Consider the following 15,257-nt stretch of genomic DNA (forward strand, 5'->3'; position numbering starts at 1 on the left):
GGCGCTCGGCGGCCCCGGGAGGCGGCGGCGGCGGCGGCCGGAGCCCTGAGGGGGCCGCGGCCCGGAGGGGGTGCGGGGGCTGCCGCTGCCGGGGGCTCGCTCTGAGCGGGGCTCGCCCCGCGCCGCCCGCTGCGCAGCGGGAGGAGGAGGAGGCGGAGGCGGAGGAGGAAGGAGGAGGAGGAGGAGGACCGGCGCGGTGCCCGCCGCCTGCCCCCGCCGCCCTGCCTGCGCGGGCGTGCGCGGCTCGGCCGCAGCGGAGCGCGGGGCTCCGGCGGGCGCTGCGCTGCCCCCCCCCGCCCCGCCGGGCTGGATATGTGGATGCTCACGTGAAGATGGATGTAGCGATCGGGCTGCTGGGGCTGCTGACGGTTCTGCTGGAGGGCAGCTCCGGCCAAGGGGTGTACGGTGAGTCCGGGGCGCCGCGTGACCTTGTCGCGACTGTCGCCGGGGCGGAAGGGCGGGGGGGGGGGGTGGGGGGGTGGGGGCGAGCGGCGTGGCCCCGCTGAGCGCCGCGGGAGCCGGCGGAGGCAGAGCGGAGGCAGCGCCGTTGCCATGAGACGCTGACATTTCACGGCGAAAACCGGGCCGGGGGGCGGGGGGGCGATTCGGGGGTCGGGGAGGGGACGCGGAGGGGGGGGCCCGCAGCCGGTCCCGGGCCGCGCTGGCCGCCGCGGCGGAGCGGGTGGGCGCCGCCTCCATGGGGCTCCTCCGCGCCCGCGGAGCGCCCGCGGCCGCCGCACTTGTTACCGGCGGCACTGCCGCCCGCGGAGCCAGGGGCGGGGGAGAAGGCGCCGCAAACTTCCCGGGTCTCCGCCGGGGGCGCGCGGACCCCGCGGGCGGGCGGCTCCGCTGCCCCGGCCCCGCTGCCCCTCGCCCGTGACTTGCACATCGCCGGCGGCATCGCCCGCTCCGCGCTGGGGCTGCGGTCTTGTTGCTTCCCCGTCGCCCCCGCGCCCTCGAGGTGGCCCCGGTTCGGCGGTGCCCGGAGGCGAGCGGCGGGGAGAGCCGGGCGCTCCGCCGGACCCCGCGCGGCCGGGATGCTGCCCGGTGCCCCGCTGCCGGCGCTGCCTCGGCCGCGGTGATGCCTTGGTCCCGGCGATGTCTTGATCCCGGTGATGCCCCGGTTCTGTCGATGCCTCGGCCGCGGTGTGGCCGGTCCCGGTGATGCCCCGGCCACGGTAATGCTTCGGTGCCAGCGATGCCCCGGTTGTGGCAATGCCCCGGTTGTGGCAATGCCCCGTCCCCGGTGATGCCCCGCTTGTGGCGATGCCCCATCCCTGCCCCGTACCCGCTGATGCCCCGGCTGTGGCGCTGCCCCCGCGGCGCTGCCCGGCGCCGGTGCTGCCCCGGCCGGGCGGGGGGGTTATGTAAGCGGCGCGGCGGGGCTCGGCGGCGGTGCGGTGCTGCCGGCAGCTCCGGCACTTGGGGCTGAGCAAGGAGATCCATGAATTTACCATGAAACGCTTCGTGTGCCATTCGCTCCTCCGAGCCCGCCCGCTCCCGCACTTCGGCATTCGCTTCCCACCGGGAAGAGAGCCCAAATTAGAGATGCACCCTCCTTTTTATTCCTTAATTTGGCAAAATCTTTGGGATTGCGAATGTCTGAGGGGCTCAGCCCGCGGCGGATGGATGGCTGGGTGCGGATATCGGCGCTGGCAGCGGCTCCCTGCCTCCCCCGGCACACAGGCACATATTGTTGGATGCTCTGGAATAGCAACTGCCTGGAATAGGAGAGGGCTTGTTCGGGAAAGAGCGTGGTGGGGGCTGGAGGGAGGAGATGCGGGCTCAGCTCCGATGGCACTCGGGGCTTCGGAGTGAGACTTTGGTGCTGCTGCTTTCTCCTCCGGTGCGATGTGACGGCTTTATTTAGGTTAAGGACGGGGAGCGAGGGCTGCTGAGAGCGGGGGGAGCGCCGGGAAGTCAGGCGTGTGTGGCTGCTCCGTGTTTGAGAGCGGTGCCGTGCGAATTTCCATGTCTTCATGGACTGCTGAAGGTCGGCTTGGGAATGTGGACAAAAAAATTGCAAGCCCGGGCTGTGCCTGCAGCCCCCGAGGAGCTTGCTCGGTGCGCCAGGGCCATTTTGGGAAAGCAGGATTGGAAGGCTGGACCCTGTAGATGATCCAAAGTGAGCCCCAGCCTGGGAGAGGGATCCTGCTGGGATCTCGGTGCTTTGGAAAAATCGGTTTGCGGGATTTGAGCGAGTTTTTTGTCCTTTATCGAAGATTCCGAGAGCCTCGCAGCTCTGCTTCCCGGCGTGGTGCTGCCAGGGAGGTGTCTTGCCACGTTAACACTTATTCCTTGTTTTTGTGCTCCTCTGGGAGCGGGCACAGCTCCAGAGCCCTCTCCATGAGGAAGGTGGCGAGAGGAAGGAGCAGACTGGAATCCATCCCTGCTCCCTGTTGATATTCCCAGTCCTGCAGGTGGCTCAGCCCCATCCCGCAGGCTCCGGCTGCTGCTCCAGCTCCTCCCTGGCTCATCCCACGGGAGGACCTGGCCTTGGCACGGCTCTGCCTGGTGATGGGCACTCGCTTCCCAGCCCTGGATGCTCCCATGGCTCCGGCACTGCTGGAGGTGCGGGGAATGCCGGCACGGAGCCTGGCACGGCACCGCCCGTGCCCACCCGCCACGGCAGCACTCGGGAGCTGCTGCCCTGCCTTTAAATGCAAAATAAATCCCCCATTTGCTGATTCCGAGTTCCTATAACAGTCCGGATTAATGTGCCGTGCTGTCTGCCTGGGCAGCTCCTCGTTAACTCCCCCGATGTTCCGTTGGAATGCTAAAGCTGGGATGGAAAAGCCGCGATCCTAAAGGGAAACCAGCGCAGAACTGGGAGCAGGGCAGGCCCAGCCCTGCCCTGTGCCACGTTCTGCTTCCTCAGGGGATGGGGGAGAGCGGAGCTGCTGAAATCCTTGGGAATTCGTGCAGTTCCTCAGCTCCGCTCGTTTTCCTGGCCAAAGAATCGGGAACGACTCCAGTGCTGCGCTTTTCCTCCCCTTTCCATGATGCATGACTTGCACTGCTAATAAAGCAGAAAATTTAGGGATTCAGGACAGGAGGGTTCTCCTTTCACCCAACTTCCAATTTCCAGAGGGAAAAATCGGCTCAGCGAGGAGCTTGACACGGGCACGGGGAGGTTTGAACAGCGCAGAGGCCACTCAGCAAAAAAATGGGAATTTTGGGAGAGTGGAGAAGGAATTCTGGGGTTTGTTTCTCCCCGGCTGAGTGGGCTCGCTGGGGATTTGGGATCCCGTTTTGTGCCCTGTGCAGTGAGGAACAGCGCAGAGAATTCCTGGATGGGAGCCTGGAGAGCCTGAGTGCTTCCAGCACCTCCGGGGTGAGGGCTGGAAAGATCCTGGGAATGGGGGGGACCTTGCTGGAGTAAGGGGCTGGTGGGGTGACAATCCCGGCTCCAGTGGCAAAGCCGACACTTTGTGACTCCGGGAAGCTGATTCCAAGTGGAATCTGGGAGCGGCTCTGGAACCCCCTGGGTGAGATCCCGCTGGGGTCCCACGGGGGGTGCACCCCCCTCTGAGATCCTGGGGCCGCTGGGCTGGGGTTTATCCACTCCTTGCCGAGTTTTCAGGAATTTTGCCATGATTTCAGCTGGAATTCAGCAGGGCAGACCCCGAGGATGAGTTTTTCACGGCTGGGAACACCAGGGATGACACAGGAAGGGTGTGAGCGTGACAGTGACCCCTCGGTGCCGCCCGCTCGCTGTTCGAACCCAAATCCTGTAGGGAAAAGGGCTCAACATCCCATCAGGATAACCTCAGCATGGCTCTAAATTCCTCCTGGAATCACACATGGAATGAGCGTGGACTGTTTTCAGGAATATCGGAGCCTTCCCGAGCCTTTGCACCAAATCCAGGTGTGCAGAATTTTGGGAGAAGTGCCCACGGCCTTGGGAACAACGAGGTTTCCCATTGCTGGTGCAAAAAAACCTGGAAGTGAAGGAATTCAGTGTGTTAAATTCCAGGGAAATTCCTGGTTCCTCTGGAAGTGAAGGAATTCAGTGTGTTAAATTCCAGGGAAATTCCTGGTTCCTCTGGAAGTGAAGGAATTTAGTGTGTTAAATTCCAGGGAAATTCCTGGTTCCTCTGGAAGTGAAGGAATTTACTGTGTTAAATTCCAGGGACATTATCCCGGTTGATCCAAGCCCCAAATGTCACCCAACGGCCTCAACACTCATTGCAGCTTTTCCAAAGAGCCTGCTTGGAACTGGGCAGCCCAAAACATGGATCTGCCCCTTTTTCCCGGCATCCAGCTGGATTGGGGGCTGCTGGAGCTCCTTGGATCCCGGGGAAGGTGGAGCAGGGCCAGAGGGCATCGGGAAGGATCTGGGAAAGACCTGGGAAAGATCTGGGAAAGATCTGGGAAAGATCTTCCGCCCCTGCGGCCGCCTCTTTGTGATGCTGGGGATTATTCCCTGGTGCCCAGATCCCGGAGGGATTAAGGATCGCCGCCTTTAGAGCTGGGAGTGGCCTCCAGCCGCTCCAACCTGGCCTTTCCCAACGTTTTTACGGGTGGAGCGAATGGATTGGAAGGATGAGAGGAGGGATGGGAGGATAAAATCACTCTGAGGGAGAGCGTTCGGCTCCTTAGAAGGGCCGGGTCCTTGTTGCGAAACCTCTGGATCAGCGGCCAGGGAAAACCTCTGGATCGCCAATCCCAGACGGAGGATATCCCATGGAGGGGACTTCCACGGAGGGTATTTCCATGGGGAATATTTCCATGGCCTCGCTGGGTGAATGCCGGCCTTGTCTGGGGCTCTTGAACCCCGCACAATTCCCGACATTGTGCCCGGGAAGCTTCCCTGGGAACAGGGAAGGAATTATGCGCTGCCGCAGGGGCAGCTGCGCTCCTCCGGCGCCTGCTCCAGGAGTTCTGCGGGAGCCAGCGGATCCTTGGGAGTTTTAACTCTTCCCTGAGCCCTGGACAGGGATCTCCTCCTCCCTCCGTGCCGCACTTGTTTGGGATTTCTGGGATGAGCTTCAGCTCCGTGCAGAGTGGGGAAGAACGCGTGGAGAGCCAAGGGATTGGGATGGACTCCGCTCCCACGGATCGGGCTGTGCCGAGGGTAAGGAGCTGGGAACACCCGGAATCCCGGGAGGGAGGGACTGGTGACCTCTGGTGTGCCAAGTCAGGTGCCGGTTGTGCCCCAGGGTGGGGATTTGGGGTTTAGGGTGAACTTGTTGAGGTTTAAATCGGGTTTAAGCTCGGTAAATGTGTGGGATTTAAGATGAGCCAAAACTTCCCTGCGGTTTGGTGCATCCCAGGGCGCGCGGAGAGCTCGAAGGATCCTCCTGGAATGCCGGGAGCTGCATCCCTGCTCTGCTGCCTGTGCTGTGGGGTCAAAACGTTGCCTTGGACCCACGTGAGGGAGATTTGGAGGGAATTTGGAAAGGAAAAGTCCTAAAAAACCCTAAAATTCGAGTTCTAGCGGCTCAGAAGAGCAAAATCCAGAGGAGTTATGGTCAGTCTGAGGAAGAGGAAGGAGGAGAAAGGGGATTTTGGGAGCCTGGATCTGAGCTGGCCACGTGCTGGATGTTTGGGATGAAACAGGAATGATTAAAGGGCCGTTCAGTTTTCCACCTTCCTCAAAAGTTTCTTGGGATCTCCTTGGGTGAAGGGATAATGATCCCTGTCAGCCCATATATGGATTATACGGATCGGTGTATTCCTATAGGGAATGGGCTCCTCTGCATGGAATCCTCTTCCTCCAGTGGGAATTCCCTTTGGGATGGGATCCCCGTGCAGGATGCAGACTGGAGCAGGCAGGATGTTGCTCCTTCCCCTTCCAGGACCAGGATAATCCCATTCAGCCCTAACTGGATGAGCTCAGGGATAGAAATTGTTTACTTCCCATGTATTTTATATCTTGGAAGGAATTTTTTTTTGGAGAAAGGGGATTTTGGGAGCCTGGATCTGACCTGGATGTTTGGGATGCTGCAGCTCCATCACCGCTGGATCACCCTTCCCTCGAATCCAGGCTGAGTCCTGACAATTCCCATCCCATCATCTCCTTTATCCTTTTATAGCCCCTCTATCCAATTCCGAGGCCTGTCTGGATCCAGAGGAAATTTTTCCTGCCTTTTCCAGAAATAATCTCTCCAAAAATAGCTGGGAATGGAGGGTGCTCACTTGGCTCTTCCCAGACAGATTTTGAAGCCTGGGCTCTTCTGGGATAAGGATTTTTTCCAAGATGTGGGATCAGGCTGTCCATGAGATTCCTCCTCCCATGGAATATTGAAAGACCGAGCCTTAAATTCCTGCCAGGCTCACATTTTGTTGGATCTCAGGGAAAAGTTCTTCCCCCAGAGGGTGGTGGGCTCTGACCAGGGAATGGGCACATTCCCAAGGCTTCAGGATCTCCAGGAGCATTTGGACACCGCTCCCAGGGATGGGATTGTTGGGATGTCTGGGCAGGGCCAGGATGATCCCAGGATGATCCTGGATGATCCCGTTCAATTTGGGATATTTTAGAACCACTCCCAGCAGCACCAGAGTTGATTTTGATGTGTTTGCCGTGGAATTCTCAGGAAAATGGGACTGGAGAAGCTCCGTGCTTAAAGAAGGAGATAAATGGGATAAAATTATGCCAGGAAAACAGGGGCAGGAAGAGGTGAGGAGCTGGATCCAAGGATCCATTGGAGACGTTGGAGGAGGTGACAACATCTGAAGTGATCAAAGCCCCAAAGTGAAAATCCAAAGGATTTTTTTCCTGGCTGGATAATTGGAGCAGCTCCCTAAGAGATGTGCTGGAATTCCTGATGGAAAACATCGGATACTCCATCAAATGTTGTGCCAGAGGTTGGATATTGGGAAAATTCCTTCATGGAAAACATTGGCCAGCCCTCCACAGCTGCCCAGGGCGTGGTGGAGTCCCCAGTTCCAGAGGGATTTAAATCCCTGTGGATGTGGCACTTGGGGAGCCGGGGCTGTGGTGGCCTTGGCAGTGCTGGGAATGGTTGGATTTGATCTTGGAGGGCTTTTCCAACCGAAATAATCCTGGGATTTATTAACAAATGGATGTGACTGTGGAATATTTCCGCATTTGAGGGAGAAAACGGGGCAGGAAATTGGGGTCGGATGCCTCTGTCTATATTGGAGGTGGATCCCATCCTGGATGGTTCCAGGATCCTGGGATATCCTGGGAATTCTGCTGGTAGGCAATGCACAGAATTAATGGGGCAGTGCCATGAAATCCAGGAGTGTCTTCCCGGCAAAGCAGATTTCCATGGAAATTGATTAAAGGGATTGGTTTTCCTTGCAATTCCTGAATTTTAAAAATAATGGGATTTTCCCACAACTGGGGAAAACAGGTGGGAACCATGGAGTCACTGGAATCTCCAGAAGGAGCAGAGGAGAGGCTGGGAATGACGAGCAATCCATGTGGCCAGTCCAACTTTTCCTTTCCGTGGAGGTCGGGAATACTTTGGAATGCTGACAGGGAATGGATGGATTGAGCCTTTCCATGGCCACCAGTCCGTGCTGGTGCTCCTCCATCCCTCCCTGCTGGAATTCTGGAAGGACAGGCGGCCTCTGGCGGCTTTTGTCATCTCCAGAATTTCCCGGAAATCTGGGAGATTTGGGAAAATCCCGTTCCAGCAGCCGCTTCGACAGCCCCAGGGTGGGATTCAGAGCAAACCTCAGGGATCTGGTATTCCAAGCTGGGATCCTTCAGGAGACATCGGGAACCCAGGATGAGGGGAAACCGCTGGGATTTTATTCCCACCATCGATTCCCTGAGGGATCCTGGCTGCTCGCCCATGGATTTGGGAGATGGGGATCAGAGGCTCCCGCTGAGCAGACGGACGAGAATTCCTCTTCCTGGTTTTTTCTGGGATGCTTCATTCCAGTCCAGGATCCATCTCTGCTCCATCCCTGGGTGTTGCTAGCTCCGGATTCCTCCCAGGAATCCATGGTGCTCTCAGCACTTGGATTAATCCGCATTTCCGGCTCGTTTTTCCAGCTGGAATTCCCCTTGTTCTTGTTTTATGGATATTTAACCTTCGGGAAGTTTAATGCTGGACTTGGAACTGTTTTCCATGAGATGGGACATATGGAGATCCTGAATCCTGGAATGGTTTGGGCTGGAAGGGAATTAAATCCCGTCCCATTCCAACCCTTCCATGGGCAGGGACATTTCCCATTATCCCAAGTTTCTCCAAACCCCATCCAGCCTGGCCATTCCATGATTCCAGGATTGATATTCCTAAGGGAGACGACTGATCCCATCCTTTTATCAGCAGTAGAATCGTTATATAAAGTGTTCCCAATATCCTGATCCAACAGGGAACGCCGAAGTGTCGCCTCTTCCCTGGGTTTGGGAAGGAAAATCCGTTTGGAACGGGAAATCTGCGTTCCCAGCTCTCCGGGCTGGAATGCTGAGGTGGGATAACAACTCCTCATGGATCTGCTGGAGACGGCGCTTCCAGAGGGATCCTGCAGGGAGCACGGCCACCCCCCGGGATGGTGCAGGGTGTGCAGGCTTTTCCTTGGAATTTCTGGCACCAGGGAGATCCTGAGAATCCTGGGGAAGGGTTTTCCCAAGGATTTTCAGCTGAGAATCCTTGGGAAGTGCTGGGAATTGGAATGTGCCTGGTGGGAGTGGGAACTGCAGGGAATTGGGATTGTTTGCATTCCAACCCAACCTTTTGGAGAAGGATGAGCCAACGTGGGGAACGGAGGGAATTCCCAGCTCATGGAATGTTCTTTATCCAGCCTCTCCTGCCTCAGGATCCCATTATCCCATAATTGTGACTCCTTTCCCAAGAAAATGATTTGCATTGTTAACAATAATCCTTGATAGAAAGGGAGCTGGATACCTGAAAAATTCCAGGATTTCCCTAGGAGTTAAAAAAAAAGGGGATATTCGGCATCCCTGCTGTGCCATCCATGGGTTTTTGCACTGGAAAAGGGAAAATGGGAGCGGGGAGCTGGAGGAAGGAGAGGAAAGGGTGGGATGGGGGGGTTGTTCCTTCCCATATTCCCACTGCATCCCATTCACTTCTGTCGTGGATCCCATCCCAGATATTCCACCTGCAGCTAAAAACTGGGAGATTTTTCCAGCTCAGGAGCCTGGAATACGAGTTGGGAACTAAGGGAATATTCACAAGGGAGGGGAGCTGCAGGAACTGGGCTCTGCCATGGGAATAAAGGATTTTCCCTGGAAGTGGGAACTCCGCTCCCGGGCTGTTGGATGCCTTCCCTTTTCCTGTTTTTTTAGCATTATTTTGATGGAATATGGAGCAATCCAGAAGTCTGGGAAGTGTTATACTTCAAGGCTCGAATCCATGCGGGAATGCTGCCACAGGAGTTTTCGGGATAGGTTTTAACCTGGAATTTGATCTCTTCAGGTGATGGGACAAAGTCATTCCCTGTTTTCCCAGCTGTCTCTCCTCTAGGAAGGGATGAGATGGAGAAAAATGGGAATTATCCCAATTCGGTGCAGCTGGAGCAGCTCATTAAGCAACCAGAGCTGCTCCCATTCCCATTTTTTTAACTCCTCCCACCTGGAATTCATCCTGACCATTATTTAAATCCCAGCCAGGCTGGGAGCTTGGTTTAATTCCCCTCGAAAAAAAGCCTTGGAATGAGCTGGAAGAGCTTGGGTGCTCTGGTTATCCTGCTTTTCCAAATGTGAGTTTTTATTCCTTGTTAAAATCATTCCTTCAGCTGAGCAGGGAGGGAAAGGTGTGCGGGAAAATCTGGTGTTTTCCTGGATGAAAAATTCCAAATAAAACATGGATAAGGAGGGGATTTCTTTGTTGTGCTCTGGATTTTCCTGGGATGTTGAGTAAAAGTTCTGGAGCAGCTTTGGTGGGGCTGGAGGGGGGCTCTGCTCCCAGTGCTGCCTCTGGAATTGCTGTGCCAGGAGCTTTTCCAGGTTATTCCATGTGGATTGATGGAATTCCAGGGGAAAAGGAGGTTTTAAGGAGTCTGGAGTCTCTGGGATGTGGCTGATTTAACATCAGGGGAAGGATGTGGGGTTTGGGATAAATTGTGACTTCCAAGAGTTATTCCAGGGGATCAGAGGGCTTTGGAAAAGCTGGAGTTTTCCTAGATAAAGAAAGAAATTCCAAGTCAATGAAAACATGGATAAGGAGGGGAATTCTTTGTTGTACTCCAGGTTTCTCTGGGAATTTTGAGTAAAAGTTCTGGAGCAGCTTTGGTGGGGCTGGAGGGGGGCTCTGCTCCCAGTGCTGCCTCTGGAATTGCTGTGCCAGGAGCTTTTCCAGGTTATCCTATGCAGATTGATGGAATTCCAGGGAGAAAAAGGAGGTTTTAAGGAGTTTGGAGTCTCTGGAATCCGTCCTTTTCCTTGCTGGAACAACAGTTTGGTGGGAGGAGAGGGAAGGATGGTCCCACGTGGAGCCACAAGTCGGGTGGATGAGGAATGAGCTGCTCTCCAATCCCAGAGGAGAAATCCTGGCCTTTTCCAGGAATTCCTGGTTTTGTACCGTGGCAGGAAGGGAGCTGGAGGTGTTGGAAAGGATTTACTTGGGATCAGCAAGGCTGGGTTTGCTCCCTGGCTTTGTTCCTGATCCCAGCTGGGCTCTATTAAACCCAAACAGTGGTTTGAACACCAATTAATTAATTATCAGTTAATTAATGTCACCTGGCTGTGGGTGCTGATGGAGCTGGGATTTTTGGGATTGTCCAGTGTGGGGCCAGGAGTTGGATTCTTGTGGGATCTTTGACCTGGGGTTCCTGATCCCAGCTGGGCTCTATTAAACCCAAATGGTGTTGTGATGCCAATTAATTATCAGTTAATTAATGTCACGTGGCCATGGGTGCTGATGGAGCTGGAATTCCTGGAATTGCCAGGAGTTGGATTGGATCTCTGACCAGAAGTTCCTCATCCAGAAGTCCGAGCTGGACTCCATCAAACTTTGCATTGGGACACAGATTAATTAATTATCGGTTAATTAATGGCACCTGGTTATGGGTGCTGATGGAGCTGGAATTCTTGGGATTGCCAGGAGCTGGATTTGATCCCCGTGGGATCTTCTCAACTCAGGATATTCCGGAATTCCATGAATGCTTTGTGCCAGCCAAAAATGGGGCTGAACTGATGAATTAAGAAGCGTTTTCCAAACCTCTGGGCTGGGATTTAAGCTGTATCCATGGATTCCTGGGATGTTGGGAATGTCCCGGAAGTGGCTGCTCTTTTCCGAGTGCAGAATTCCGCAGATCCCAGCAATCCGTGCTCAGCCAGGCTGAAAAGCTTTTGAAGAACAAAATGTGAGGGAAAAATTCCCTCATGGAATGGTTTGGGTTGGGAAGGACCTTAAATCCCATCCCACCCCACCCCCTGCCATGGCCGGGGATGCTCTTCCCAATCCCAGGTTGCTCCAAGCTCCACGAGCACTAATTGGATCTCGTTAGTTTAATTAATCTCTTTATTTTTGCCTTGTAGGAAAGCTTAGCTTTACCTCTGGCACCAAAACCCCCGGAATTTTCCCGCTGCGATCCCAATCCCGAGAAAAAGAACATTTTTTGCCCACAGCAACTCCGTGCTCAAAAAAAAAAAAAAAAAAAAAAATCCCTCAAACTTCCGGGGTTTTTTTTTTTAGAAGCGTAGCATCAATACCCTGGAACCAAATTCCCATCCGGAGAAATCCAATGGGAATTCTCCTATGGGTTTTTCCCACCTCCCCTGAGAGCCCAATCCTGCGTGTGCTGAGGGAAGGGAGCTCCTGAATATTTTTTAGGGATTGTGGGAATGAAGGCAGGCATTCAATGAGGGTGTTTAAGGAATAAATGGGATCCGTCCTTTCTGTGTTTGCTGGGAAAGCTCTGGAATTCTTCACTTTTGGGTGGGATTTTCCAGCTGATTTTTAGGAGGCACAGAAGTTCCATGTGCTCTGCCTGAGATGTCCAGGGATTTGTGGATGGGGAAACTGGGACAGGATGGGATAAACTGGTGGATCCTGGAGCTGAGCTGGTGGATCCCTGAGTATGGAAACATTCCAGGGGGATGTTTGGATGTGGATGAAATCCTGGAGATTTTCCTCCTCTTGATTGGTCGGGAATAGAGTTTAGGTGGAAGATTCCTGGTGTTCCACAGGATGGATTGATCCAGGTGTTTTCCTGTTTCCAGTTGGAAAAGTGCTCTCCCAACAAATGGGATGGGTTGAATTTAATTCCAGCCTCTGGAGCTTTTCCATGGTGGTCCTGGTGGGAAAAATATCCAGCCCTGTCTGCAACAGAACTCCCTCGGATGTGGGAGTGAGGGAAATCCAGGATGGCCTTCCCTTCCCAAAATTTCCCACTTGGTTATCCTGGATTTCCCTCACTCCCAGCTCCTTTTCATCCCAAATTTTCCCCCTTGGATCTGGGAGTGAGGGAAATCCTTCTTTTCCAGAAATTTCCCACTGCCTGGGATGCTCTTCCTGGAAGAACCAAAGCTCTTGGGGGAACATCTGCCAGGGATTCCGTGCTCAGGCTGGGAGAGGTTTTATGGAATGGGATTGTGGAGTTGGGATTCAGGGGCTTGGAGTAAACCCTGAGTAAGTTACTCATGGGGTAGCTCCAATCCCGTGGGAAAATGGAGTGTTATCCCAAAAAAGTGGGATTTGGAAAGGGACCTTGAAGGGTTTTGAGTGGGCACTGATATTCCAGGAATTTCCCAGGGCTGATGGGAACTCAGAGGGCTGGGCTGCTTCCTGTTCCTCTTTCCCAAATTCCTGGTTGGAAATGCAGGATATGTGGGAAGAAACGTTGCTCTGGGGTTTTCCCAGGATGGATTCAGGGTTGGGATAAGCCAGGGGAGGTTTGGGATGAAAATCGGGGAAAAGTTCTTCCCCCAGAGGGTGGGATAAGCACCGGAACAGCTCCCCAGGGAATGGGAGCATTCCCGAGGCTGCCAGAGCTCCAGGAGTGCTTGGACACCGCTCCCAGGGATTGTTGGGATATCTGGGCAGAGCCAGGAGCTGGGACAACCCCTGTGGGTCTTTTCCAGCTTGGAAATTCCATAATTCCCTGAAGGCTCCAATCCAGCTGTTTGTCACTCCCGTGCCCAGATGTGCTCCCAGCACCGATCCCGGGGGGGGTTGGGAAGCAGAACTTTGGGAAGCAGGAATGAGGCTGCCAGCCCAATCCTTGTGTTTGCGCCACTTCCATGATGGATCGTTGGATCCCAGGGCTGCACGTGGAGGAATTCATTCCCCATCGTGCCCAGTTGGGTTCTGGGCCAAACTGGTTTCTCCTTCCCAAGCCTGGAATGACTCACCAGGGAATGTGAGCTCCCCCCCTCCATTTCCCTCGGTTTTCCATCCCTCCCCCCACCTTTCCCTCGGTTTTCCATCCCCCCCCTTCCCTTGGTTTTCTCCCCCGCTCCATATGGAGGAATAATAAATAAATAAAGCTTTGAATTTTGGGAATGCTGAGGGATGTTTGGGATGGCAGAGTGGTCCTGGCTGCTTGCTTTGGAATTTCTGGGAAGGGCTGGGATAGGACAGAGCTGCTGGGCACAAGGAGGACCTGGAGGCTGGAATAAAGGGGTTTTTTATGTATGGACCTGGATTTTCTGGATGCTCCAGAGGTGCCTGATCTTGGCTCTTCACATCCATGGAAACTCAGAATTCCTGGAGCGTTAAAACCCTCAAAGTTTGGGAAGAGAAGGGTGATTCCCTAATTTAAAAGGAGGATGTGATGGGAATATTTAGGTTGGGAATGCAGTGGGAGAAATTGAGAATTCCAAGGGATCAAAGAGCTTTAGCAGGGAATGGAAATTAGAGGTTTTTTTCCCTTTTTTTTTCCCCTTTGGATCCAGATTTCCTTGGCCTCCAAAGCCTTTAGGGTGGGTTTGTGCATCACCTGGCCCAGTGGGATCCCAGCTCCTGGCATGCTTTCCAAGGATTTCTGACCATGGGAAGAATAATAATAATAATAATCAGCATATCCTGGGGGAACCGTCATGGTTTTATGGAATTTAAGGGGGAGGGAAATTCCCCCCAAAAAAGAGGGATTATTAATTACTGTAAGAGGCATTAAAAGATCGTTTGGATTTCATGGAAGATTCAGGAGAGCTGATCCCAGGAGCTCGTTTTAGTGAGAATTCCATCAGCTCGGAGCTGCTGCCCAACGCCAGGGCAATTTCCAGGAGGTCCTGGGGAATATTTCCCGCTTTTATTCCAAGGAAAAACGCAGAGAAATTGGGAATTTAAGGCATACAAGGCAGGGTTTAGCAGCTTGGTGCATTTTTAAATGGGGAAGTGAAAATGAGGATTATGGAGAAAAGTGGGAATTCCAAGGATGGTGTGGCCTAAGTTTTACTTGGAATTCTCTGAAGTGCATCAAAGAAATCCTCTTAAACTTAAATACAGGGAGAGGTGGGAATTTGGGAGGGAATCTGGGTGTTGGATTGGGGTCCTGAGTGGTTGGTGCTGAGGATATTCCCAAATTCTCTTATGGAAAAATGTTATTTTGTTAGAATCCCGGTATTCTGGAATGGTTGGGATTGGGAGGGATTTTAAGGCTCATCCCAGCTGTCGGCAGGGACGCTTCCACTCTCCCAGGTTGCTCCAATCCTGGGCCTTGGACACTTCCAACACTTCTTTTCCAGGGAAAACCCTGCTTTTTCCATGTGCTGCTGTTGGAATTTGACAGAGTCCTTTGCCTTGGGGGAAAAACCTTCTGGCATTTTCCTTCCTCTGGGTCCTCTGTGGGGTTTTGGGTGTGACTGGAACAGTTTGGGGCCTTAGGAAGGTTCCTCACAGGCTCTGTGTCCATGTCCCACCTCCTGATCCTGAATTCTGAGAATTCCTTGCAGGTTTCCTTGGATTCCTGGAAAACTCAGTGTGAGTTATCACTGGTGATAACTTGGAGGAATTTTAGTGCAGCTCCAAGAGGGTTTTTTCCTCTTCCTGAGTCTCTGGAATGCTCAGGCCGGTGGCACGAGGACATCCGAGCTTCCAACTGTTTTTAAGAGCTGGACAATGAGACTTGGATGGGTTGGAAAGCGATAATTTGGGATTTACTTCCAAGGATTCTTGCTGGATTGGCCCAGCCCGTCGGTTGATTATTGTCTGGGAATTCTGCACTTCAGCCTGTGCCCCAAAACGCCTCAGCTCGGATCTGATGGAATTGGGAGAGCTTGAGGTTCAAGGGAAAAGCTGGGAATAAAAATGCCTGGAGGAGCAGGGAGCAATTCCCGGTGGGATTTCAAATCCCTGTGGATGTGGCACTTGGGGACAGGGAGCAGTGGTGGCCTTGGCAGGGCTGGGAATGGCTGGATGATCTCAGAGGAC

The 15,257-nt window shown here is 54.1% G+C and overlaps 1 protein-coding gene across 2 annotated transcripts in view; it reads left to right on the forward strand.

The window, feature by feature from the left end:
* Window positions 1-332: 332 nt before the first annotated feature.
* The window catches only part of MDGA2 (MAM domain containing glycosylphosphatidylinositol anchor 2), a gene marked incomplete at both ends in the record, with an annotated part of 224,034 nt that continues 209,109 nt past the window's right edge, over window positions 333-15,257 (forward strand). For both annotated transcript variants that reach the window (XM_082283040.1, XM_082283041.1), the window contains one exon: window positions 333-405. In XM_082283040.1, coding sequence (XP_082139166.1) covers window positions 333-405 — 73 coding nt within the window. The remainder of the gene's footprint in view (window positions 406-15,257) is intronic.

Source organism: Coloeus monedula (assembly GCF_965178545.1).
Source record: "Coloeus monedula genome assembly, chromosome: 6".
NCBI classification, from domain to species: Eukaryota; Metazoa; Chordata; class Aves; order Passeriformes; family Corvidae; genus Coloeus; species Coloeus monedula.